This window comes from Ornithodoros turicata, chromosome 6 (assembly GCF_037126465.1).
Source record: "Ornithodoros turicata isolate Travis chromosome 6, ASM3712646v1, whole genome shotgun sequence".
Lineage (NCBI taxonomy): Eukaryota > Metazoa > Arthropoda > Arachnida > Ixodida > Argasidae > Ornithodoros > Ornithodoros turicata.
In genome coordinates this window covers 8,138,477-8,165,152 of record NC_088206.1, presented here as the reverse complement: position 1 = coordinate 8,165,152, position 26,676 = coordinate 8,138,477, and the positions used below count along the sequence as shown (strand labels likewise).

General features: G+C 44.8%; 2 protein-coding genes across 4 annotated transcripts in view; one reads left to right on the top strand and one right to left on the bottom strand.

Moving 5' to 3' along the window:
• Window positions 1-26,676, bottom strand: part of LOC135397605 (histamine H1 receptor-like) — a 198,638-nt gene that overhangs the window by 50,808 nt on the left and 121,154 nt on the right. The gene's annotated exons all lie outside the window — the stretch shown is intronic.
• LOC135397604 (uncharacterized) lies at window positions 1,923-26,534 on the top strand. 3 transcript variants are annotated; one of them, XM_064629213.1, is made up of 8 exons: window positions 1,923-2,057; window positions 2,128-2,244; window positions 4,417-4,720; window positions 7,422-7,662; window positions 16,718-16,788; window positions 19,530-19,690; window positions 23,391-23,710; window positions 26,075-26,157. In XM_064629213.1, coding segments are annotated over exons 3-8 (1,083 nt in total). In that variant the 5' UTR covers window positions 1,923-2,057; window positions 2,128-2,244; window positions 4,417-4,432; the 3' UTR covers window positions 26,077-26,157. The 3 variants fall into 3 exon arrangements, with proteins under 3 accessions (XP_064485283.1, XP_064485281.1, XP_064485282.1); XM_064629211.1 differs by having other exon boundaries at window positions 1,924-2,057; window positions 23,391-23,714; window positions 26,075-26,534; XM_064629212.1 differs by lacking the exon at window positions 2,128-2,244 and having other exon boundaries at window positions 1,924-2,057; window positions 23,391-23,714; window positions 26,075-26,534.

Below are 26,676 nucleotides of genomic sequence, written 5' to 3'. Positions count from 1 at the left end.
CGAATTTGCTGAAAAAAGAAAAGAAAAAAAAGACAAGAAACAGAAACAAAGGAAATTTGTCAGGACAAAAACTGCACGCTCCTAATGATAGGCGCAAACGTTAGCTAGTCGCTTTCTCTTGCGGTAAAATAGCGTTAGTGATGCGTTTTGAGAGAACACAAAGAAAGAATAAGTCAATTGTGATAGAAGGGGAAAGAAGAAAAAGAAGGGAAAGAAGGAGCATGGAAGTGGCCCCCCAAAATATTTTTGTTTTTCGCTGCAACGTCTTCTGCAACGAATAAAATGAGCTCCTGCGAAAGAACGATGAGCTCAGGTGACCTACAGAGCACGCGCGAGGCTCTGATCCGCACACCTTAAAAAAAAAAAAAACCTCAACATCCAAAGAGCGCATCTGTGAAGCAGAAGACATCGTGACGTATCACGGGCTCCAGCACGTGACCAGTGACGTCCAAAGGCACAGCTCAAGCATGTATATAAGCGGCGCGTGAGCCGAGAAGAAAAAAACAAAGAAGAAATGCCCTCGGCAGTTTCTACGTCACGCGAGGCTCATGTCTCTCGTCCGCGACTGCTTTCTCCGACTGTCTTTTGTAAATTTTATTGCACAGTGGTAATACGCCGCAGGGCGAAAATATTTTGCATGGTGACTCCTTGTGGACAGCTTCACAGATGAAGCAGGGTTTCGAGTCATGTTAAATGTCACTTCCATGCTCCATTAAAAAAAAAAAAAGGAAAAAGAAACATGTGAGAGAACGTATGTCAGTTACCCGCCTAGCTTGCAATGAAGGCTCATAATGTTTAGAAATCATAGTGAATGTAGTAGGTATGGGAGCAAGTTTGTCGATAAGCAGAGACAGGCGTTTTCAAGCTATAGGCCTATACAAGTATTACTAGAAGCCTGAAAGCTCATAGGAAAAAAAATGTGTCACAAATAGTTCCCTTATCTGCCACAATGGCGCTGTTTACAAGGCACAAAAAGCTGTTAAGCAGCCCGCGATCCTCTACGAGGCACGGTAACACTGTACTGCCCTCTGCACTTGCAATTACGTGCTACGGCTCCCCCCCCCCCCCCCCACACACACATTTGTTTTAGGTGTTATGTGCATCACGCATGCGTAATTCCTTATGCGATTTCGAGTGGACGTTATATCTAATGATCTTTGACTCGGAATACGAACTTGAAATAATTTAAATGCTTGGCGTAGACTGGCAAGCTCTGTGCCAGTAGGTGATCATGGCAGGCGACGTATGTTCAGTAATTGCTAGAATTGATTTTTTTTTTTTCAATTGCGTGGCATAAATCGTAAGTGTATTATTCTTAGACGTGTCATCACATTTTATACTTTGCGTACACCGTGCTCGGCCATGTAGCGAGTGCTGTTGCTGTCAGGCAAGTAAACTAAGTTCGGCACAACCTTTCAGTGGGAAAATCTCGCAGCTTTCACGCCTCTAGAAATACACGTGAGCCTATAACTTCAAGATACTAATCGCTCGCAATGTACCAGCGCACCAGTTCGCGTACAATTTTGCGGAACGAGCGTGATCATAGTACCGAGGAAAATAAGATTACAAACGAATGTGAATAATCCCTTAGGTACAACAGGCAAAGCAGATTAGGGAACTCGGACGGTAGTGGCGGGTGATACGTGTCAGTCCCAGTTCTGCGTACTTATCGTGCACTAAGAAAAGCTCTACTCTGCGGTTACGCGCTCACGCATTAGTAACTCTTCAGGCATCTCGAAATCTTCACAAAGTCCTGATTAATTGTGCTTTGTTGGGAACTTGTCATCTAGCAGAGTCACTACTTCATTGTGCCGGCTTACCCAAACACACGAGTTCCCTCTCTTTCAACGCTGCAAAGCAGACGAACACGAATAGTATGGCGGGCTAGCCCGCCATACGAATAGAAAGGCAGACGACATAGCGGAAGAAGAAGGAAAAAGACGACGGGCAATACGAGAATGCGCGCGCCACCGTGACAGATAGCCCGGTTTATCTTCATTCTGCGCACAGCTGCCCACGGCTTGCTGCCTTATCTGGAGCTAATCTGTGTCCAAACCGTAAGTGCGATGTCACGTCCCATCCTTCGATCTTGTGTAAGGAGTCCCTTGCGCGTTTGGATACCCTTAGGGCGGCTCCATTCGTCGTCGAGGAGAGGAGAACGATGGGGGCGCAAGACTTGTAGATCGTGCGTTTCGAAGTTACGCACTTGGCGGACGTGTCGCGAGGATCTGGTGCAAGCTTTTAGTAAGTTTTGAGTGAGGTTTGAGATATACAGGGTGTTACCCTATAAAAGTATACCCGTGCCGCCATGCCGTACTCGCCAATTACTCAATGTAGGTGGCACATTGTGCGATCTTCATATGGAGCTCATAAGGACATTTAATCTTTGTAAATTTTGAAGTGATTGAGCGCCGCAGCACGAAGTTATAACTCAAAACGTGCAATTCCCGTAGTGAAAACAGCCAAGATGGCGCCGCTCAGTAAGCAGACGACATCCCTTTTGGGTGTCGTCTGCCGAGTACGTCGGCATTTTTCGTTGCTCACGTTGCTTGCTTCTGAGCAAAATACGACAGTTACACCAAAGCGAAATGAAAACTACAGTTCCATCGGGCTGGCAGGATATGCAACACGTCGTCGTCTGGGGAGCAGCATGTCAAATGCTCTTCTCAACGCCGCCATCTTGATTGTTTTCACTACGGGAATTGCACGTTTTGAGTTATAACTTCGTGCTGCGGCGCTCAATCACTTCAAACTTTACCAAGATTAAATGTCCTTATGAGCTCTATATGAAGATCGCACAATGTGCCACCTGCATTGAGTAATTGGCGAGTACGGCATGGCGGCACGGGTAGACTTTTATAGGGTAACACCCTGTATTTCGCACAGAGACTGTTCTTTTCGGCACTGTCCCCCCATCAATGAGCATAGAATACTCCAGCACAAGATGCGAAAAACGTCATAGCTTTCTGTTGTCACATTGCTAACTGTGGGGAATATGCTGCGACACAGCCAAAAGATATTCCGTAGCAGACGACAGGAAAAGACGTAGACAGTGGCGTCTGCTAAGTGAGCAGTACACCACTCCCAATATTCCGGCTCCGTCTGAATACTCAGCGTAACAACGGGCTTTTTCTTCCACGATAATCTTTCGTGAGGATGTCGTCCATGTGAATACACGGTTGAATTGCCACCCCAATTATAAGGACGTTGTCCAGAAAAATAGGTACGAGGGGTGTTCAAGTCAAACCGGGACTTTTCATTTTTCGCAAAATTAAAATGAACTTACAGGCGAAAAATTAACACACATTCCCTTAGCTAAAATCGGTAAAACCAGTGCTAAACTACACAAAGGACGGAAGAGGACGGACGCACTGCACTTCCAACAAATGTTGAACTCAAACAAATGTTTCAACTTTATCGTGTGTAACCAACAGGCCCAAATTGGTACTTTATTCAACTATTTTTCCCTTAGCACTTGCGCACCGGTTTTCTATCCTGCTAATTAAGCCCTTTTTTGTTTGTTTGTTTCGGGAGAACATTTAGCACTTACACAAACGTAAAAAAGTATGGGCAGTTGGGCATGATGACGAAACAACAGCACCAAAAAGGAAGACGCTGAAACGTAGAACACAACATAAGACCGGTCACAACACAACATTAACCACAACATTAACCGGTCTGTAGCCTAGATCACTACGTTCACATAATCCCCTCCACACTCTAACAAAGCAGCCATTCACTCCGGCCGTAAAAACCCGTACGGAACCTTTCTTCCCTCCGGGCTGTTGACCCACAATTCGCATGAACCTTTAAACACGTCACACCTAACCCTTTAAATACCATGCCAATGATGAGGACAGTGCCCAGAAGAAGAACAGTCTCTGTTCGAAATATCGGCGGCTTCTGTCCTGAGGCAACTCCCTTCCTACATTCTACCGGTTCGCTGGATTTCTACCCATCTACAACATAAGACAACAGTTTTTTATATAATAATAATAATAATAATAATAATAATAATAATAATAATAATAATAATAATCCGTGGCTTTACGGCGCAAGGCAACTATGATCATAGATGTCTGTACATTAATTTTGCCCACCTGGGGGTGGCAATTTAACGCGCGCTGAAATCTCAATACATGGCGCACCGTATTTAACGTCCCTCCCGGAAGAAAGCGTGTAAAAAAAAGCGTGTACCCTGACACCAAATTGTTTGCGTCATTGGCCGGGTTCGAACCCGCAACCTTGGGATCCCGCTAGGCGAACACGCTACCGACTGATCTGACTTTTTAAAGGAATATTCAGGGAAGGAATACTACTTTATGAATAATATAAGCATACGCAGCATAGTGTCCCTAATAGCAGTGTAAGTGATGAGACCGCGTCATGATAAACTAGTTGTATCCCATGTTTCAGCAAAAAACGTGCAAACATGCGTGCGCTTCCTCGTGCAAGTCAACCTGTTACTCCATCAAGGGCACATGTACCTGCCGCAACAGTGGCCGCCGGCAACGCAAATATTCCCGGTACTCGTGCACACCTAGCTCCTGGTGTGCGCAGCCCTGGATCGAGAACCCCCAGACCGCGAACTCCTCTTCCGGCACCACGTGACATGAGGACTAACTTCGAGCTGCCACTTCAACGTGGAGTCCGTGGTGAGATGCCCTTTGCGGGCGCTGCGTCTCCAGCGGTTTACTCGACACCAGAAGAAACACATCCGGTAAGCCGGATGTATACAGCTCATTAGACCACAGAACAGCACTTGGTAGCCGGTCTTGTGAAAAATCGACCTTGTAGCCCAGAGGACGCAAGCACTAATATTACGAAAAAGAAAAAAAAACCCGAAGCTTCAGTTTGTTTATTTCGGCACAAGCTTTCATACGCGTAGATGGCCTGAGACACAAGGGAAGGACCTGAAGTGTAGCCTAGTACGCGTACACGAAAGCTTCAGCGTTTTTCGTATTATTAGCCGGCCTCGTTAAAAAATGCGTAACTAGGAACAGCTTGCGTAGATGTCTCTGTAACCTGTCTTCGAGGCTTGTATCCTTAGAGGAAAGTATGTCGTAAGTGAAATAATGAAAAAAGAAGAAGAAGACTGAATCTTTTCGTTATTGCACCAAACGCATCTAAATACATGGGGTAGCTCTATACAAGGCCTTTGCTGGCGGTAAATTTTGGCATGAAGTGTAGGAAATTGGTCAGTTGGTACAGCTTTCGCAGTAGTCCGGCAGAATGTTTACAAAGTAAGTTGCGGCACGTCCTCTGCGTTCCATCTACATCGTTGATACTATTCCAAACACGCTGCTGTAGTACGCTATGCAGCAAAAGTGAGTGAAGTAACATTATTACAGACAGTGAATGCATCTGATATCTAGATGTACATATAGAGTTATACATATTTCTGTTTCATTGCACGTCTATCGCATAGCAATCATAGCATCATAACAGCGTGACAAGCACGGCTGTAGCCTAAGCAAGTTTTGTAACGCTTTCCAAAAACAAATAACTGCATCGTGACTAGTAGTTATTATTTTCCGAAATAATAGTAAGTTTTCCAGGTGTAAGGGGGCCCGAAAAGTAACCGATGAATTACGGCTGTATGTTGTATTCTCTGCATCGTTCTTGGGGATACGCTGTAGGTTTCAATACGCAAGAATGGCAGAAACAGGTTGCTTTGGATACTGAAACCCCAGGTCCGTCTGTAATCGTGAAATATGCAGACTTCCGTGGGAAAGGGGGAGCGAGAATTAACTAAACTTCCTTCTTCATTTCTTTTCACCTTGTCATTTGGCGTGAGGCCAATGCCTGGTTCACTCCGTTGCGGGATGCGGTGTCGCTAGACAATCTGTTCAGACACATGCGTTCTTGATGCGGTAAACTCCTCTGTTTCACCAATCATGCCTCCAATCCATCCACCCGCATGGAGTTCGGTCGAGCCCAACACTTGCGGTGCGTGTGCTATTCGATTCGCCGTTCTTCGTTGCCATGACAACCGTGCCGCGCTACATCCGTAACACGTGAAAATGCAACAGTGTCAACAGGGCATGACGCGTTTCAACCTCGTTGGATTCAGAAGTACGTGGATAAAGATAGCAGGATAGCTAGCCTTCCTTATCAAGGCAGGGCCATCGTATACGGGGCCAACCTTCAGGTCCTGGTCTTGTAACGTGTCCACGCTTTCGCTCTCCACAACTGTTACGGACGGACCAACACAGCGTTCGGTGTTGGCGGGCCCTATAAAGTTTTCGCTCTCACAACACGTCGTAAAGACGCTCCTCTACCGATAACTAGGGTTCGTGGTTTTCGGCATTTTCCGAAAAATGCCGGAAAACACCCCCCGAATGATTTTTTTCAGATTCGGAATATTCCGAAAAAATCCGAATTTCTCGTATCTTGACAGCTGCCATTCCTGGAACCGCAAAGGGAAATCCCCTTGGAATCTCCCGTTTTCGACTATTTCTCGAGCGTGGCATTATCTTCAGGCTGTGCCCTTGTTTCGTTGTGCTTAAGCGGTTATAAGAGGATGACCTCAGCTCTGTTGTGCGGTCGGTGACCGCCTTTTTGCAGCACACATACTTAGTGACACACCTATCTTTAGTGAATTTACTATTCAGAACCTTTGTGGTCTGTTGTTGTCGGGTTAAAATGAGATCACCAGTGTACGGAGTTCCCAAACGGTTTCAAAAGCTGATCGCTGATCCCCTGCCCTAGCCTTCTAGTTCATTTTTGTGTTCTTTGTATTCCTCTATCTACTCCCTTCCAGTTACGACTTGGAGTGACCCTTGTTTCCGTTCGTGAGGCACTTCAAGGCACTTCGAGGCACTTCACTGTATGAGGACTTATTCTTATTTGTTCTACGAGATGAATCTCGTATGGATGATATAAAGCGCGAGTTTTTCGAATATGCTGTATGCCCTGCCCCTCAGGTGGATATATCTCCTATTAAGTTTTGGACGGCCCGTTGCAGCACATGGCCTTTGTAATCGCAGTGCGCCTTAAGCATACTGGCTATTCTTGTTTCTAGCGCTAATGTTGAGCGCGCGTTCTCTAAACTGCGTGTTATTAATCGCAAGGAGCGAGCCGCTATGACAGACGACATCTATTACAACAAGAGGTAGTCTCCTTGTTTGCTGGTTTGGCACAGGCAATACAAGACATTGTTAATGAAACCATGTATCGATTCACTTCTTTTCGGTTCGTTGTTAGTTCGCGCGCAAAATAGGCTTTCCTTCATGCGAAATAAATAGATGCCCGTATTCGGGCATTTATTTTTTGGGCGGAATATAGATGCCGAAAAAATCCGATTTATAGTCCCCCATATAAATGCCGATAAACACCCCCCGAATTGGGTTGAAAATAAATGCCGAAAACCACAAACCCTACCGATAACCTTTATTATGTTTTGTCGTTTATCCCAACAGGTCCTCTTCAGTTCAGCATCTCCTCTCGCGGCTGCAGAGGACCATCCCGACCATTTGCTGTACCTGAGTGTGATGGAGAAAGGTCGCAAGAACCCGGAGTTTGTTAATGCCATGACTTACACAAGCAGGATCGTCATCGCCCTGCTGACCGTCGTTGCGACCACAGTACTAACCATTATCCTCCTTTTGCATGCCACCGGAAGGCAGTCAACGAGCAATACTATGTCCTACATGTTCCTCCGTGAGTCCACTTTCAGTTGTCGTACGAATATTCTGTATGTGAAGTATTGATCTTCGTACCAAGACTGTATTCTGGATATTTAAGGGACGTGCTTCAGGACGAGAGCTTGCCGGTGTTTCGGCAGCGGTATTCCTAAGGCTAGTTCCCTTAACATTCCCTTACCGGTTCGCTGTTCTTTTTTTTTTCTCTCTTTTTTTTTTTACCTATATTTACTTTAGGAAGTTTTTCAAGATGTTCAACATTTCTTAATGTGTCTTGGCTTGGGCAACCGTATCTTAAAACGGTATCTTGATAGTACCTAGTGCTAGAGGTCTTGAACGGGATATGCCTTCAGCTGGTCTGTCACGTCCTTTCGGACGTTATCCTTATCTAGATCTAGATCCTTGGATTTAGATCATACATGGCGAACTTGAAATACTCTTAAGATGCTGACTTTCATTTGACCTACAGTCACTCAGTAGGAAGCAGAGTAGGGATATTAATCCACGCCGGCGAGCGCGCCCGCCATGAGTTGAGCCCGCATTGAGTACGACCTGACAGCGCCGCCCTACGGTGGGACACCGATCTCCCGCTTCTCCGCCCAAGAACAGCGCGCACTCAAGCCAGTCTGGCTACGTTAATCGGCAGAATGGACTCGCGGACGTACGAGTTTTCGCAATTAAAATGGCGTACCGAAATTCGCGAACATTAATACATCGCGAAACATAACTACGCTTACAAACTCAGTAACTCTCGCTAGGCAGAAAAAAAAAGGAATTTATCAATCTGTCCAGCAAATCACGGTTTATTCCGATAATATTTTATCGTGCCTTCTGACACTCGGCTTACAAATAAACAATATAAGAAAAGGTTGCTACATTCGACAAACTACAAATTGCAGTTAGTGCAAATGCAATTACTGTCGAATTACTGTCGAATTAGGTCTAATCCCCTTCTATGTACGACATTTACAGCGATACACAAAACACACAGGCACTAAAGAAAAAAAAAAAGAACGGTAGAGTTTTCTACCCAAGCTGGTAGAACGACAGTACTTCTACCATTTCCGGCCAATCCACGCGCGCTTTCTCCCTCGCGAGTGTATGCGGCGGCGTCTCTTTCCCTTGCTCCTCCCTCTCACGTTTGTTCTAAGAAAAAAAAAAGGGGGTAGTATTTCCTACCCAAGCTGGTAGAACGGCCGTTTCTACTCTGTAGTTTGTTTCTAATCTGCGCTTATACCCAACAGGTAAAATTGGATTGAGTAGAAATGTGGTTGCAATACAACTCTACCGGGAGGGGTAGAAAATTCTAGTTTTTCTTCTTTTTTTTTCTTCTTAGAGTGTGCATCGCTAAACATATGTAGGGAGTGACTTTTTCGGGTTAAATGCCTTTCTCAGATTCGGGGAGGTCAAAATCGGGCGCTATTTTTAAATCTCTAATTCGGGGAGAAATCGGGCGATAATTGTGCCTTCGGGTGTTTTTGTTTCTCCTCTTGTCTATTAAGTCCTTTCCTAATCTCTCTCTCTTTTTGTTTTTTTTTTGCGGGATCGTGATCTTCCAGCGGTAATCCCCGAAGGCATAGACAGTGTTGACACACATGGGTGTATTGCTGGGAACCTAAGTGACCCATTCTTACATGTGTTACACGTGGCGACCTTTGTTCGACTTCAGTGGAAACGTCACTTGAGGATTTCATAGTGACTGGAATTCGGGGAGAAATCGGGTTTAACCCGAATTGGTCAGAGGTCAGTTCGGGGGGGAATAAACTGGCGGAATCGGGTTTAACCCGAAAAAGTCACTCCCTAAACATATGCCCTCAACTACCGAGTCTGATGCCAAAACTACGCTTAAACGCACCGTCACACTTGTGTCAACCGTGAGGAAGAAACCGGACTGGATGGAGGGGACGCAACATGGACGGAGAAACCACGTGACGCGATCGGCCCAATCGCGGGCGTCGTACGGTGGGACCGGTGCGGAAAGTGAATGCAATCTTTTGTACCCCTATTTAGTGACTCTAATTTGACCCACAAATATATATACATATATACAGGGGGTTTCTTCTTAGCTGCAACACATTTTCATAAAAAAAGAGGGAGTTGCATCAGCTCAGCTGCAAAAACAACATCTATGCTGCTCTCGTAGCTTTTTTTAATAAAAAACCGATAAAGGTTAAAAAGAAACACACTGTATATTTCACTGTATATATGTCCGTTCTTGCGCATACGACTCAGGGAAATGTTAACAACTTGCCTGCATTAACTTGTGTGGATTCTGTTTACGTGATTTTTTGTTATTTTCTGCATAGAAGGTCAAAGGCGGCGGCGTTCAGCGCATTCACGAGAGAAGCAGTAAAAAAGTACACCACACAGAAACCTCGCGAAGTGGAATAGCAAATACCGTGATTTAAGATCATTTCGCATCGGCTAGTGCCGTGTTTGTACCAAATCGTTATTTGTCAGACCCAAACACAACACAGAATTATGTTCGGGCGAAATACGAGCGTCATGACAAATGACTGAGAACGTATTCGATTCTGCAACCATTAACTTCGTGGCTCTGTTCGGAAAAGGTTGGACGCTCTGCCCTAACTACTGCCCTCTTCGATTTCAGTTTTATTTATTTTTATTTTATTTATTTTATTTTACTCCATGCTTCAAAAATAGCAGTTGGTTATTCTGAGAACGTTGGATGAGTGTTGAATCTCCAACATTGGAAAAAGGGCACCGTACCAATGCCGGAGCGACGTTACTGATTTTATGTAGACTCTTCAACGTTCCTCCGAAATAGTTCCAGCGCTGTGAAGGCCACGTCGGAACAGCTATTTCGTATCCATATTCTGACAACGTTGGATCGGTGGCGACTGCCCACATTGGAAAGAAAACACTGTATACCAGTGCCGGAGCAATGTTGCCGATTTTATGGATAACTTCAAGCATTTCTGTCACATTGTTCCAGTGCTGGGAATTTCATGTTGGGATAACACCACGGCATGCATATCCCAGCAACATTTTCAAAGTTTATATATTCGTAATCAAATATTGCACCGATATTGCGGCAATGACTGTAAATTAATATTGGCATTCCAGTATGAATGAAACGTCGCAATGACATTGCCAACATTGGCCAACGTATCCAACGTTGCGCCAACATTATTCCTACACTTCGTGTTGCTTGGGAACAACACACTGTGACGTCCAAAAGTTTTTCTTTCTCCTAGATGTGTTTATTGAACAAGAAAAACGAAAAGTTGCCTCGCAAAAACCGGATGCCCGCCTGTGCGGATTCTAACGTCGCATAAAAAGCAAACATTCGAAGGATCAAAGAAAGAAAGAGACCAGCGGCATGGCCGAGTGGGCTAAGGCGTCCGCTCGTTGGTGATAACCAAGGTCGTGCTGTAGACTGGGAGGTGGTGGGTTCGAATCCTACCGCCGGCTGTGCTGTCTGAGGTTTTCCCTGGGTTTTCCGAAGACTTTCCAGACGAATGTCGGCACAGTTCCCCCCCTGAAGTCGGCCCAGGACGCATACTAATCCCCCTGTCCCCCACTCCTTCCTGCTGTCCTCTCTCCGTCTGTCCACATCTGTACGTCGCTCATAGCCACAGTTGCTTCGCGGCGCTAACACGCAATCAAAAAAAAAAAAAAAAAAGAAAGAAAGAAAAACAGAAGCGCAAGTGGGGGTTGCGTTGAGGTGACCCTCGACTACATCATACCACCACTTGTGCTCGGCCATTTATTACGCTACGACGAAATGACGTTCTCTTGCGTTCAGCACGAAATCGAAAAGTGTCCCCCCGCTGGGAAAAGAACTCCTCGGAGAGGAATAAACAGGAGGAAGAGATCTGCTGCTCGGAAGGAATTTGAAATTGAACTCCTGAGTTGAAAGTGCACATAAAAAAGTGGATTGATGTCCAATTTTCCCGTTTGATACACGCATAAAGAAAAAACTATTGGTGGGAGTGTAGTTTTTACGATCTTTTTTTTTTTCGCTTAATACGTAAATGTGCGTTTGAAAGCTTCGTTATCGCTAAAAAGTGGATGAAAGTTTGAAATATGGGCTTTTCCTATTTGGCGAACAAGAATGTTTCAACAGTTTGCAAGATTCAAAACTAAACGCCACTTCCACGTTATACGTAGGGCCTGACTTTTTCGGGTTTAATTTTTGGCCAAATTCGGGGGGTAAATATCGGGTGTTATTTTTCATTCGAAAATTCGGGTGTATTAGGGTTAAATTCCGTTAGGTCCCGTTCTGTCGTCAGGAATTCGGGTGTATTCGGGTGATTTTTTTTTTGTTTAATAAAAATTTGTCTTAACATGGAAATAATGTTTAGCAGTGTTATCAAACGTGTGCCACGCGACACGGATGTTTTCGGGTAGATTCGGGTTAAACCCGAATTTTACAGATTTCGTTCGGGGGGTAAATATCGGGCGGATACGGGTTTAACCCTAAAAAGTCAGGCCCTAGTTATACGGTAAGTGTTACGCATTTAGCAAACGTTATTTAACAGTACTCCTACCAAAACTATTCTACTTATCTAATCAAGAAGCACTTTTAGCACCAGTGCAAAACAATATAGAACGGGTTTTGGTACGATAAATGGCTTACACTTTGGCTATCCGATTATCAGTGCTAATGATACTCGCGTCTGTCTATATGTTCTCGGTGTTTTTTGGGGAAGAAAAATTCAATCCTTTTTCAGTTCTTAGCGAGAAAGGTGAGCAGTGGATGATATCCAGAGCGCCGGCTTAATCGTAACAAATCATTTCGCCACGTGGTAGCTACAGGGAACGAAATTAAAGAATGGGTTCTTTCACCTCAGCAGGATTTGGACGTTTGTTTTTACTTGTCAGTAATCTCTCGTATCCCCGGCGAAATTGCCCGAAAGAAAACGGAGCAACAGCGCACAGTATGTACTAAGACAATGTTTCACAAACAACAGACAGACAGGACAATCGAAGATTGCAGATAACGTTTCTCTTGTGCGGGGTATATGTTTTCCGATTTAGCTTGCAGTTTTATTTCGTTCCATCAATTCGTTTCCTCAAATTAACTCGGACAATTGGTGTCATGCGCACAGGTCGGCGACGTCATTTTTCCCAATCGGCGTCATCCATCACGCTTACAAGCATTACGTGCAGACAACTCGCATTTGTGTCGCAATGCTGTAAAGTGCGCTTCACCGAACACATAACAGCATGCTTTAAAGCGAACCTATAGTAGTTTGAGCCCTTGTCTGTGTTGTCGGTATTTTTTTTTTTTTTTTCTCTAGTTTTGGGTTTTTCAGTTATGGATCTATAGTGTTTTTACCCTGAAAAGCGCGCTTCGCCTAACGTTTTTAAGCATGAGGTGAAACCAACTTGCTGTTTTCTGTGTCCTGTAATGCAGGCTTCACCTATCATACCACAGTATGAGGTAAAACCATTTTGCACATTAGCGGCGCTACTATAGTGCTGCTACCGTATTCGCTAGTTTTTACTGTAGCGGAGTAGTGATCCCACTAGCAGCGGATCCTTTCAGCGCTACCGATACCGCTACCGGTACTGGTACCGCTATTTTTCATAACGTGGAAGATGTGGAACACAAAGCAAAAAAAAAAAAAAAAAACGAGATAAGAGAAGCAGATTCTTGTTCGTGTTATTCCTTCCAGTAACTTGTTAATCACTAATCAGGCAGACTGATGTGACTATCTTCCTCAGTTTTGCACAACCTAAGCGCAATCGAATATTCAGGAATATAATATGTGCTATTCTGGTGCATTTTTTAGAACTTTTTAGCTTACATTTCCGAATCAGAAACAGGTACGTACAACATACTGCGTAATATGAACTACGAGGCTTTGTTCCGTTACGCAATCAGTAGCAAAAGTATAGTGTGAGCGTGTTGGTGACAGATTTCAAACAGAGTTTTGCAGCTTTATTGTTCGGAGAAGACCAACAAAGCGTCGTGTCTCTTGGAACAGGAATACGAAAATGTATCGCAAACGCAACGCAAATATCGCCATTGCACTGCAAACGTAACGTAACGTAACGTAACGCAACGTAACGTGCCGCAAGTGCAGCATTTCTGGCACGAATTACCTTACACAGGTTTGACGAACGCGATCTAGTTATTTTCTGACATTATATACGTTACGCCGTAGGTATGTCAGCCACAAAAAAAAAAATGAAGAAATAATGTTATTCGGGAGTTAGTGTATGCTAACATGCTTATTAATGCTCTTTGCACGCTTGCTTGGTGGCGGTACACAGGCGATTAATCTTAAAGCAATGCATTGCTTACAGCGTTTGGCGTGTTTAGGAAAAGTTGCATGATATGTACTTTTTTCTGTAAATGTTTCATTACGGAGTTAATTTCACACAGATGAGGAACTCATGCTCCTGGAAATTGTGCGTTAAACGTAATTTTCCGTATCGTCAAACACTTAAGAGAGGCGTCGTAAGAGAGGCCGTCGTGGGGTAGGCAACAACAGTAGCTCCTAAAATCTGTGACACCTAAGCTTTGGTGCAGTATGCCAACAGCACTCAGAAAGCTGCCTATTCTTCATGGAGGCGTGGGCCCGGGCGAAAGCATGAGCAAACATTATGCCATTCGTTTTATCTTCTTACGACCTGATAATTCAATGAGAGGTCGGGGAAATATACAGGGTGTTTCCTTTTATCTGCAACAAATTTTCATAAAAAGGGGACTTGCCTTAGGGCGGCTTTACTTTTGGCATTGGATTACTCGACGGGGCTGCTACTAGGAAATCAATATTTTGCTCAATTATGGAACTAATTAACATATATTTTAATCAACTTTTTAATTATTGGCCATTGGAGCACATTGCAATTGCAATATTAAAGCCTGGTCATCACATGATCCGCTCGAACCACTGATGAAGCACCAAAGTAGTCTGAGTGCGTGCTATACACCTGAGTATTTCACCTCGGCCGTGAATCACAAAAAGTGATCACAAAAAAGCAAGATCAAAGAACCAACGAAGAAAGATCACAAAGAAGAAAGTGATCACAAAAAGAGCGACGGTGAAATACTTGGATCTATAGCACGTGCTGAGATTACTTTAGTGATCCATCAGTGGTTCGAGCGAATCATGTGGTCATCAGGCTTTAATATTGCAATTTCAATGTGCTCCCTAAAGTCAATTAGTCTGTTAATTGGTCCCCCAACTGAGGAAAAAATTGGATTGCTAGTAGCAGCTCCGCCGAGTAATCGAATCCCAAAAGTAAAACCGCCCTAAGGAAACTCCCCTTTTTATGAAAATTTGTTGCAGAAAAAAGGAAACATCCTGTATATACAGACAAAAATGTTTGCTGGCGAAAAAAAAAAGCAGACGAAAAAAAAATATTGGGATTCCCGGATACCTCGAACAAAATACTGTTATTGTAGAAAAACAGTCTTCGAAACATTCTGACGGGAAAATTATTAAATGCGCATGTGCGCTATGTGCATTAAATTATGTCGTAAATGTGCAGCATTTCAAGGTCAAGATCAATGTGGAATAGTATACCTTGGCTCTAAGTAGTCGTATACTTTATGCTACATCAAGGCTATGTGAGGGTACATAACCGTCTTTAGACACATTCGGCAGCGAGGTGCCTACAGTAAGATGTTGGCTAGAGAACGTTTTAGGAAACGGCAAAGTAGCGGTAGAGTGTTTACAATACTTTCTCTCTTTTAAATTTATAGCGATGCTTGTATTGCGCTACTTGTTTGTGAAGTAGCGGGTTACTTCGTTTTGGTAACGGGTAAAACACTGGCCGAAACGATAGTGTAGCATGTGTATGCTGTAAAGCGCGCTTCGCCAAACGTTTTTTTTAGCTGGACGTGAAGCCAACTTATTCATTTGTGCATTCTGTAAAGCACGCTTCACCTAACACACATCAGCATGACGTAATGCGAACTTGCAGGTCATCGATGAAAGATGAAAGTTGATTTCTTTGATCGTTGATTTCTTAGGCAATTTGAGGCTTTGTTTGTATCTGTCCCTGCCATGTTTGTTCCAGCCTCAGAACATCAGTTTCTCTCTTGTTGCAGGTCATGTTTAGGTCCGATAAATAGCGAGTTTTAGTGAATCTTTTTCAGACAAAAGTCGGTGAGGCTAGTTGAGTCTACAGTCTAAAAACAGAACTTCACCGCATAGCACGCTCTGCGCCAATCGTTGCCGCGAATGGTAGAGCTATCGCTTCTGATACGAGGACATACGAGAGCGTACGCCTTTTTGTATCAATTTGGATATACAATAATTGACGCAAAAAAGGGGCACACGCCCTCCTCTCTCTTCAAATCAGCAAGTTAGTTCAGATTAGGTTCGAATACTTTGTCAAGGAGGGGCTGGGGACTCGCTAGAGAACTGCATGGGTTCGGGCTTACTCGAACGCCAGAGCCCGGCCCGCCCGTGGGCCGGGCGGACCGGGTTACGTAGAAAATAATCGGGCTTGGGCTCGGGACGGGCTCGGGCGGACGAATCATAGGAAGGCCTAAGGGCTCGGGCTGGGCCTAAGAATTCGCCCAGTGCAGTGCTCTAGGGTTCCCAGGCACGGAGGCAGTGCCAGCATTACATTCTGAGATGAAGACGACTTACAGGGTGGTGGCGCGAACCAAATGAATAATCAATAAAAGCCAGCTGCCTATTCTGCATAACCTGCCATATAGCGGTCTACACTTCTTCGGATGCAGCCACCTGAATGGTATTGATTATGTCTGAACCATTGAAGAAGACTGAAGACACGAGATCATTTTTGACATCGCCATTTCTCACCGTCATTTCTCACCATCGCCATCGTGAGAGCTATCCGTCTGCAACCACAGAATTCAGTTTAAAATTCTGGACAGTGTGTGCCGCCACGAGTCCGTACTTGCAGGCCTTCTTGCCTCGCAGCGATAAACAACGCTGTGGATGCCACAAAATGCTAAGAATGCGCTACAGCTTAGTTTCCTCGACAAAAGATTCTTGCACATCAACAAAGAAAAAAAGACGGACCATTCATACGTCAGTATCACGCCTAACCAATAACAGGAGACATAGCATTTTGGCTATCAATGGTTTCATGATGGTGTGCTTTGATTCTGCTTCCAGTTGGTACCACCAAGAATATGGCTGCAAACCCAGGAAATACGACGAGAAGTTGCGTCAACTGTAATAGTGAGGTATGTTCTTGTAAGACAGCGTGGTTCGAAAAAGCGAATTTGTCTACAGCGTCATAGCCGAGATTAAATCATCAACATCTTCATCTGTGAGACGGGCGAGTAACCTGTGCCAGCAGATCATGGGTGTCAGAAACGTTACCATTCCGCTTTTTGGTGACAATGAAATACAAATAACAAACCTACTCATGCGAATAATAACCGAAAGAATCAAGTTTCCGTGCTCTGCAGGCAAAGCACCCTTTAAAGGCATCATATGCACCATAAGGTATATTTACAGTTCTACATGATTGTACCTTAAGCGTATACGAAGAGGGGAGTCAAGTCCTGTAGATCACATAAACAAAATACAGAAACCGACACTGAAGATTTTTGTTTAAGTTTAATTTGTACAAGCTTTCGCGTGGAGGTCCACGCTTCCTCAGGTACAAAGTCAAGTGGCATATACACGACTAAACATACAGCTGTACAAAGAAAGGTCACTTATCCGTCTGCCCAGCTATTCATTGTGCACAGACATGTGGCACCATACCTCCTTCCCCTTCCCTTTCTTTGTACAGCTGTATGTTTAGTCGTGTATATGGCTATACTATATATACTTATGTGTGTCACCACTTGACTTTGTACCTGAGGAAGCGTGGACCTCCACGCGAAAGCTTGTACAAATTAAACTTAAACAAAAATCTTCAGTGTCGGTTTCTGTATTTTGTTTATATGATTGTACCTTGAAACACTGTGGTTATATTTCACTTTACAGTTCCTTTACACACGTTACTGTAAGTGCCAATGATACTAATAGTACAGGCTGGGACAAAAGCTTAACGAACACGCGAGCGAGGTAACTTTTTCTTCAGTGCGACACCCTAGCAGCTGCCGGAAGCAAGCGGATGAGTTCACTGTTTCGGGAGGGGTGGAAGGGTGCGCTGTTAGCGACACACAGTGGTAGTTCCGGTGTCGCTTGGGTGTGTCTGGGAAGTGGAAGCTTCCGGCGACCGCTAAGGGTGTCACGCCGAATGTGCTCGTGGAATAAGATTTGGAGGGCGAAACAACTGAAATACTCATTATAAAAAGCCTGAGCCTTGTCTGTCTTGTCTCCTCCGTTTATGTCCGTTCGTGTGCGTACCTCCCGAGTCCCAAGCCAATGTTAATAACTAGCCTACACCAGCTTGCGTGGATTCAACAACAACAACTTTATTACAAGATGATGAATGGGGAGTTTCATCGCCAGGGGGCGATACTCTACCCCATTGCTGGTGGTGATGCGGGGAATGAAATAATGAGCCCCTTCACAATATGGATCGAAGTCCTATGGTACCCAGAAAGGTGAAGAGAGCTTTGAGGGCAGAGCGTTGATGAGCTGGATGTGTTCTATGCTTCTTTTTATTTTATGTCCATAAAGCCAAACGCGTCGTTCAGCGTATTCGCGACAGAGGCAGCAACTCTACCAGCTTGCCCGTATCTACGCGATTTTAATTGAAATCTTATTCGTGAAGGTTTCATTTTAGAAAAAAAAAATATTTTCAAGTAACGGTACTATTTGGGACACGGTTGTCTAAAGTCTCCAGCCCGTGGCCGAGCAGCCCCCCTATCGGCGACGTCGCGCACGAAGGAACTATACCAATACTGTTTCCAAGGGAAGTCCACGCACCGACACCTGTATTGGGAGAGAGAACCATCGCATACTCGGCGTCGTCTGCTAGGGAGAGCAGTTGAGCGCGGCCTGCCCTCGGGGAAAGTACTGGTATATAGTTCCTTCGTGCGCGACATCGCCGATAGGGGATCGCGAGTTCTTCGCCACGAATTAGGAACAGTAGTAGATTTGGAACTTGGAGTGGATTTGGAACACAAGGACAGGAGAACGGCACACCACACAGGTCCTGTGTGGTTCTCCTGTCCTTGTGTTTTGATCCTAGTTCCAAACCTAAATCATGTACCAACTGACCCAATCTACCATTATTAGTAGTAGGTTTGTTCCGCGTTTCTTGTGAAAGGTGTGTGCCCGTGGATGGTCTCGGAAAATTTTGGTTCAACACCTCGCAAAAAGAAAAAAAAAAAAAAAAGAAGCGAGCCGTTATCACACCTACAAAAGGCAAAAGTAACTGGAAGCATCTAAGATTCAGATATATTGACTATGGAGGTCTTTTTCCTTCTTTTTTTTTTACCTCTACCAGGGGAAACCGAAGCTTCTTTTGGACGGTTACTAATGTGTCAGAAGGTCTCTGAAAATGACTGTATTTCATGGCAGTTTAAGTTCTAAAGGAGCAGAAACCGCAAGGGGGCCCTCATGACGAAATGAAAATCACAGGGTGGGCGCTAGGGTATTTTATAATGAGGTGAAGAATTGTCCTGCTTCAGCGTCTCATTGGTGAGCAGTTGTCCCCGCCCAGTTGCCAGTCAGCTTGCATTAGCAAGCTAGCCACCGCGAGTTGGGTCGAGACAGTTCGCAGTTGTATTACTTAGGACGCAGAATATAGTGACATACGCACCGGGTAAGCTACGCTCTCAGAGGCTTACATTCTACTAAAAGCGCTAAAAACACGAACCAGGACGAAACCACACGACACTCTAACGCACTCTCAACACTTTAATGCGGACACCTCAGACCTATCACCTGTTCCCAAAAATGTGCAACCTCTCAAGGAGAGAGAGAGAGAGAGAAAAGAAAAAGAAAAGCGCGGATTTCATTACAGTGTGGATAACCTCACCACTGCTGACGCCTCTACCCTCCTTTCCCTTTCCCACAGCCATTCCGCTACGAACCGACGACGGAAAACACAATTACCGACCTCACAAAGGCGGTAGAAACCGAAACCAGCACCGATGAAGGTCTGACCAGGCCACAGCCGCAGGTCAAAGAGGGCATAGACTGCTCCAACAACGTCCATTTTGTTGCCTGCGACCCCAGGTATTTATGTTGCCAGACGTGCGCACGTCGAGAGCCAAAGTCGGGGGGGAGGCCTAATCGAAACGAGTTTTATGGCTGGGAATTGCTTTTCGGCTCACTGCTCGCCAAACAACACAGGCTTTGTATCTCTAACCCATAACCAAGAGGAATGCATTCAGCAGGTACAGGTTTTCGCTCTTTCTTTTAGTACGTTACAATGGCACACCGCTGGAGTCCCCGAAATTGCTCGGCGCGTAGCCATATGGTTAGTGTGGAAGATGGTGCGCCATTATCCTTTATGCGGCACTGCTATGTTCTAATAGGGACAGTAGCATTATGCAGCGGGGTATGGAAATGATGGATGATAGCAATGGTGGGGTTATTAAAGACGTGAGATGCGTTGCGCGATGGATGTTCGTGTGCATTCGTGCGAAGCGTGCTTCAGTCGAGAGACAGAGGGCTTTAACGGCAGATTGGGCATGTAGCACGTTGGGAGATTGCCTTTCGTGCATTACTAGCGACACATTGAAAGGGAAGTACGGGCAATAAAACTGAAACAGGGTATTACTGATATTGCTAACGTTAGCGTACTGGTATTGGTAGAATACACTAGTGCAGACTTCTACGGAAACTAGAGTTGGTGATAGCCAAGGTCGTGCTGAAGGTCGTGCTGAAGGTCGCGGGACATGGTGGGTTCGAATCATACCACCGACTGTGGTGTCTGAGGTTTTTCCTGGGTTTGCTGAAGGCTTTCCGGACGAATGTCGGCTTAGTTCCCCTTGAAGTCGGCCCAGGACGCATACTAACCCCACTGTCCCCCCCACTCCTTCCTGCTGTCCTCTCTCCATCTGTCCACATCTGTACGTGACTTATACCCACAGTTGCTTCGCGGCGCTAGCGCAGAATTAAAAAAAATGGCACGTTTGTGAGGTTAAAGCAACGATAGGGAGAAAACGGACAGTGAATTATTACGCTCTATTGAAATAATTTGTTCGCATCTGTTACATATTGGAGGTAATGTTAAAGCTATCGAATAGTAATTTTGAAAGGCAGTTGTTCCTACGAGCTGAGAAAGCTTTTTGGTAATGCGCCGTTTTCAGCTTCACGCTCATCGTAACTCTTTAATGGCAATATTCCAACCGTGATGCCGAAGTATCTTGAAAGTAACTATGGTTATGTTTAACAGTATTTAATACTTTATCTAAATACTTTTCACGATTGGGTATTTAGTCCTCTACTCAGTTACTTTTTTTCCCGGTACTCGGTAACTTAACTTAAACACAGTATCCTGTACAGGCTTGCATTAGAGACAGGGAGTGGCTTGGCAACGTCAGTATGCATTTCCTTCATCATTTCGCCGCAGTTTTTGCCGCATCTCAGAGATAGGAAGTAATGGGGAGTAATGAGTAACGCTAATACATTACATTTGGGCCGGGTAATGCGTAATGACATTATTCATTACTTGGGTAGGAGTTTAAAGCCAACAGTTACAAATTATGACTGGTACGGACAAGGAAAATCTACAATATGATTTTTCGAGCCCTATTTGTTACCGACCAAGTCACCAAGAAGCAGGACAGAATCGAAGCGGAGTCTTCGAATACCAACTCCTCCTACGTTAATCTTATCTACGGTTGCCCATTTAGATAGTGCACACTACTGTTGTCTTTCGACAAAATCGTTCACACGCAGCGATTTTGCAGAGACTAATTACAATCACCGTTAATGTGTAACGAAGTAAAAGACAAATCTCGTCTCTTTACAGTATACGTACTTCAAACACCACTGTCTTGGAGAGTTCTGGGAAAATGTAATGCCACACTAATGTCATTACTTAATGAAAGTAATCCATTACTATGCACGAAAAAGTAATGAATCTAATGCATTACTTTACAAATGTGTAATGAGCAATTGTAACAAAATAAAAGTAATTTCCCCAGCTCGTTTCACATTGGCAGTTCGTAGTGGCCTCGTCCAATGTGTGTTGCGATGTGATGTGATAGAGGGAAGAAAAAAATGTGGACGTAAGTCACGATGAACTCCAATGTGTATTAATTCTTATTATCGCTGTTGCGTAGATCTGTACTCTGCAGGAGCGAATGGACCGGTGATAGGCACGTCGGCTGTACCCAGCGGCAGTACGAAAGATGTGTTAGCCATGTTTATGTATTGCTAAGACAGCGTTCACACGGGACAACTCGAAGCAACCCGAACCAACGTCTTATGAGCAATTTCGAGAACGCGTTCACAAGTAGCAACTCGGTAGATCCGTCCACAAAGCAATCTTGCGGCGACCGGAGAATGTGGGTTCGAATCGAACTGGTGGTGTCTCTTCTTTAGCTGCTGTCTGTCAAATTTTAATCAGTTTCTTTTTCTTTTCTTTTTTTTGCGCCACAAGATTATCATATTCGGAAGATGGCTATTGAGATGTTTGTGTGGCGTTAGTAAAAAAAAAGTTATTTCTCAATTACACCTGCAGGATTTGAACCCATGAATCCACGAACGAAATCTACCAGCCATCGGGAGTCACGTGGCAATGCTCCCCACGCTGATTGGCCGGTGCACGAGCAACTTCTCAAGTTTTCGGTCGGGGAGCGATTCCGAGTAACCCGAGTTGCTAGAGGTTGCCGGTGCCGGCCGACTGCCAGCAACTCGTCTGCAAAACGTCTCATAGTTGCCGGAAAACGTTGCCCCGTGTGAACGCTGCCTAAGACGCCCAAACGCAGGCTACCTGGTTTTGTTGTTGTTGTTTGTTTGTTTGTTTGTTGTTTGTTTGTTTGTTTGTTGTTTAGTCGTCTGTATACTTGTGTTTTTTTTTTCGCGGTCCGTAGGTTTAGGTATATTCTTGGGGTAAACTGATGCAAAGGTGCACTCGTGTCCTCGTTTTAAGATGCTTTTGGAGGCTGATCTCAACCGCAACATACGTAGTTGGGGAAGCCTTTGAACAGGCAAAATACGGTTCCAAGTCGAACGAGTGCTTTTTTTTTCTACACACGATGCTAACAGCACAAAAGAACCAAAAGACAGACAAGACAACATTGAGGACTCGCCCAACTGTCTACTGTGCGGAACAGTGGAAAACACTGAACACATCATCGTGCATTGTCCAAAACATGTGCACAAAGAGGCATCTTGAGGCAGACCCTTGGCCATCTCGACAGCAGGGACTTCAGCATAGAGAAAGTCTTAGGCGTATGGGACGCTAAGCACAGGGACGCGGCCTTCAATGCTCTTGTCACTTTCATTGTGAAATCTGGACTAGAAACCCTATATTAGACGGTGCGTGGACATTACTATGATCCTTGATGTAAACGGCGCGCTCGGTCCTGCGTGGTCGCGGTCGAGACGCTCGACCCGGTGAACTTTTGCGGTGCACTCGCACCTTCTGTGGTGGAATCGTACCGTTTCCTTTCTTTTTTTGGGGTAGCAGAATTCGCTTGCGCGAATTCAACCTCACCTTGTTATTTTACCAACCACCAACCCAACAACACTGAGGTCACCATCATGTTGTACCAGATAGCCGAGAGCCCTCCGATATTTCAAACAGGGTCCCGAACACTCTTCTGCTGGGCCCAGCAGAAGGCCCACGGGGCCCAGTTCTCTACTGGGACTCTGTTCCAGATGCCAGGGACGTCCTGACTTGAGTGTTCAGCTTCATTCTACGTTCACCGGATTGCTGTATATTCTACTTTTCGACGAATGCACGCCTTATCGTTTTCAGATGGTCCACTGCCGGTTACTACTACGACTCACAATACAGGAAATGCAAGCCACGAAAATCTTTCGGGACAACTCCGTGCCTGATGGAAACCAACGGAACCTTCCCTTCGCTGCAGGAATGCCGGATGACGTGCGACAACGCGGACCCCGGCGACATCAACTGCGTATCCAAGGTGGCACTGGGCGTCTGCAAGGCGAAAGACGTAATCGTCTGGGACGAACTGTCTCAAAAGTGCAGGAAGTGGCAGGTCGCCGAAGGATTCTGCACAAAGCCACAGCCAGACCACGAATTCCAAAGCGTCGTCGAGTGCGAAAAAAATTGCAAGTACGATATTTACGTGGTGTTGTTTATTGGTGCTTAAAGATGGGGGTAGCGGATATATGAGAGATTGATAGGAAGCCACTGGAGTGTTTCGCTCGTAAAGAGTACATCAGTTACTTGGCCGCAACACCGGTTCCTGCGTTATATTCTTTTAACGTCAGCTAACGATAATATAAAATTTCAGTGCTCCCACTCAGAAGGACACATTATTATCTCGAGTATACTATAATATATGTTATCTATTTATACAGGGTGTTTCACCTAAAGTGATAAAAAATTCTAACTGGCGACGTACTCGGCGGATGATTGTGGGACTTTGTGGATTGTGTGACCATTTCTTTCTGGACCTTTTGGCACCATTGAGGAATGCTTTGAACAATTTATTACTATTACTATTATTATTATTACAACAACTTATTTTTGTCAATTGAACTTCGAAAATTGCCGAGCGAACCTCACTTCTTTTTTTACAGAAATATGAAGTCATCCACGGATAACGGCAGACCCAACAAAAACTATGCACAATATCGGGACAGAAATAGTCGAAAAAAAAAGAGAGTAAAATTAAGCCCCGCCTGCTTGATTTTCGCAAAGAAGGGCGCACGAAAGGTGCGCCTAGAGGAGGAACTGTCCCCGCCTTCACTTGTTTTGCCTTCTTTGCGGTAAGACTGTTGTCGCCAGCATCAAGGTCAAAGCGGGGGGAAAGAAAGGCAAAACAAGAGGCGAGAACACTTCCTCCTCTCCTCGCACCTTCCGTGCGCTCTTCTTTGCGACAATCAAACAGGCGGAGCTAAAGAGAAATTTTTACTAACTTTTTTAGACTATTTCTGTTGCGATACTGCGCATAGTTTTCGTTGGGTCTGCGGTTATCCGCATTTCTGTAACCAAAAAGTGAGGTTTGCTTTCCAATTTTCGAAGTTCAATTGAAAAAATAAATAAATTTCCCTCACTAAAAATTGTCCAAAACCTTCCTAAACGGCGGCAAAAGTTCCCAGAAGGTAATTGCTGCAAGTCCCACAATCTTCCGGCGAGTACGTTGCCAATTAGAATGTTTTATCACTTTAGGTGAAACACCCTGTATAGGTATGTATATATACAACAGATCATGCCATAAGGAGTTTCAGTAAACCGAAAGCGCTCTGCGATACAGGAAAGCGATACAGGAAAGCGATAGGGTACAGGAAGCTGTCAAATCGAATCCGCAGTCTTACCAGCGTAAAGGATCGCTCGCCTCACGTGTAAATCTCCACTCTGAAATCGAAAAACTGACAACGTGATATCAGCCAGCCCGAAGGAATATAGGGCGATTTGCTTATGCATTCGGTACGGTTATTGTGAGCAATTTCCGGTCTAAAACTCCCTCATAAATTTTCTGAGCGAAAGCCCACCTCGCACAGAACCCGTCTGAGTGTTCAAAATTTTGACACAGCTAAGGAACGCAGGCACACTATACTTGTACAACGAATCAACGGGGTGTTTCCCAAATTCCAGGGATTTCCCAATTTCCAGGTTTTCACTGCCTATTTCGAACAAATTCCTTGACCAAAGCAGGAGGGAATTAACTTGACGCCTGTCTAACGTTTTCGTTCGGATTACTCATAAAACACATCATTTATTGATTTCATATAAACAAACAACAATACAAATACATGTTTCTCCTTTTTACTGTTTAAGAGAACCAACGTTTTTCCTGCAGTGGGGGCACCTCGTACGGTGCCTGATTTATGATGCTTGCTTCTGTCTTTTTTTTTATTATTACTAAGGGTCACTTATTATTAGTGAGGCTGCCCTACTTTTTCTGCCTCTGAGCTTGTAATATTGGCGAACACAACTCCCGGCAACTTTGCTGCGGCGTAGCCGCTCAACTGCACTGATCGGCACTCTCGATTCATTAAGTGTCTTCATGGCCACTGCGATTTTCCCTGGCTTCAGCTGCTCTTTTGGCAACTTCCCCGACAATCCTCCGACTTTTGAAGTCGCGTCAAAATTCCCTGACAATTCCCAGTTTTACAAGCTTTCTAGGTTGGTATAGACACCCTGTTCAACAAATCACAAGTTCATATACAGGGTGTTCAAAGTTAAGCTCTCACTAGCACTTTATAAATAGGCGAACAGAAGAAACCTGGTGCTATTTTTTCAGTTCCTTGAGTAAGAAACAGGTGCTACATAATTAGCAGCACCTGTTTCTTACACAACTAGCGTAAAGTTATTATCCGGTTTCCTGTCATCGCTGTGTTTGCGTAAGCGCTCGTGAAAGCTTAATTTTGAACACCCTGTATAGGGCATACTTGTTTTACGCACTGTTATGGTTATGTTGTGACATCTCTGTGACAGAGTGGCACGTTTTTTTTTTTTCCTTTTAGGATCCCGAACCTTGACACGCGATGCATTGCCCCTTCGAACGCCACCGGTCCTTGCCAACCTGACAACTTGACGCGTCGCTCTTATTCCATCCTCTGGCAGGAACGTTTCGTCTGCTTCACTGCCGCGAAGCACAGCTGCTTCAAAGGCAACAGCTTCCTGACGGAACGCCAATGTCGCGATGCTTGTGCGGGAGCTAAAAGTTGACGCGGACGATTTCCTTCTTGCCCAATAATCGATATCTCTCCTTTTTTTTTTTTTTTTCGAAAACGTTCATTCTAAACTGGTCGCTGAAATATGCAAAATCTATCCTCCCCTGCTGCAAAATCTATCGGCTGCTTTGTGCGTCGTAACCTTTGACTGCAGATTTGCTCACTTTTTGAGTCTGCCAGTGACTCGACATACCGATATCGACGAGCTTGGTGCAAGAAGCGTTTGCCAATAAATGCGATGTACAGGCGTGATGCGCATTCTTCATCAGTGGTTCATTTGTGTTGGAGATATGAGAGCACGGACGAAAGTGGCGTACTCCGAAAAAGTACTCTTTTCGCTGCCCCGGGCACATTTTTGTTTCCCTGATGCCCCAAATTATCTTCCACTATAC

Coding starts and splice junctions, on each gene's coding strand:
- LOC135397604 (XM_064629212.1), top strand. CDS start 4,433: ATGCGTGCGCTTCCTCGTGCAAGTCAACCTGTTACTCCATCAAGGGCA. Junction 7,663..16,717: donor TATGTCCTACATGTTCCTCC/GTGAGTCCACTT, acceptor TTCTGCTTCCAG/TTGGTACCACCAAGAATATG. Junction 23,715..26,074: donor GAGTGCGAAAAAAATTGCAA/GTACGATATTTA, acceptor TTTTCCTTTTAG/GATCCCGAACCTTGACACGC.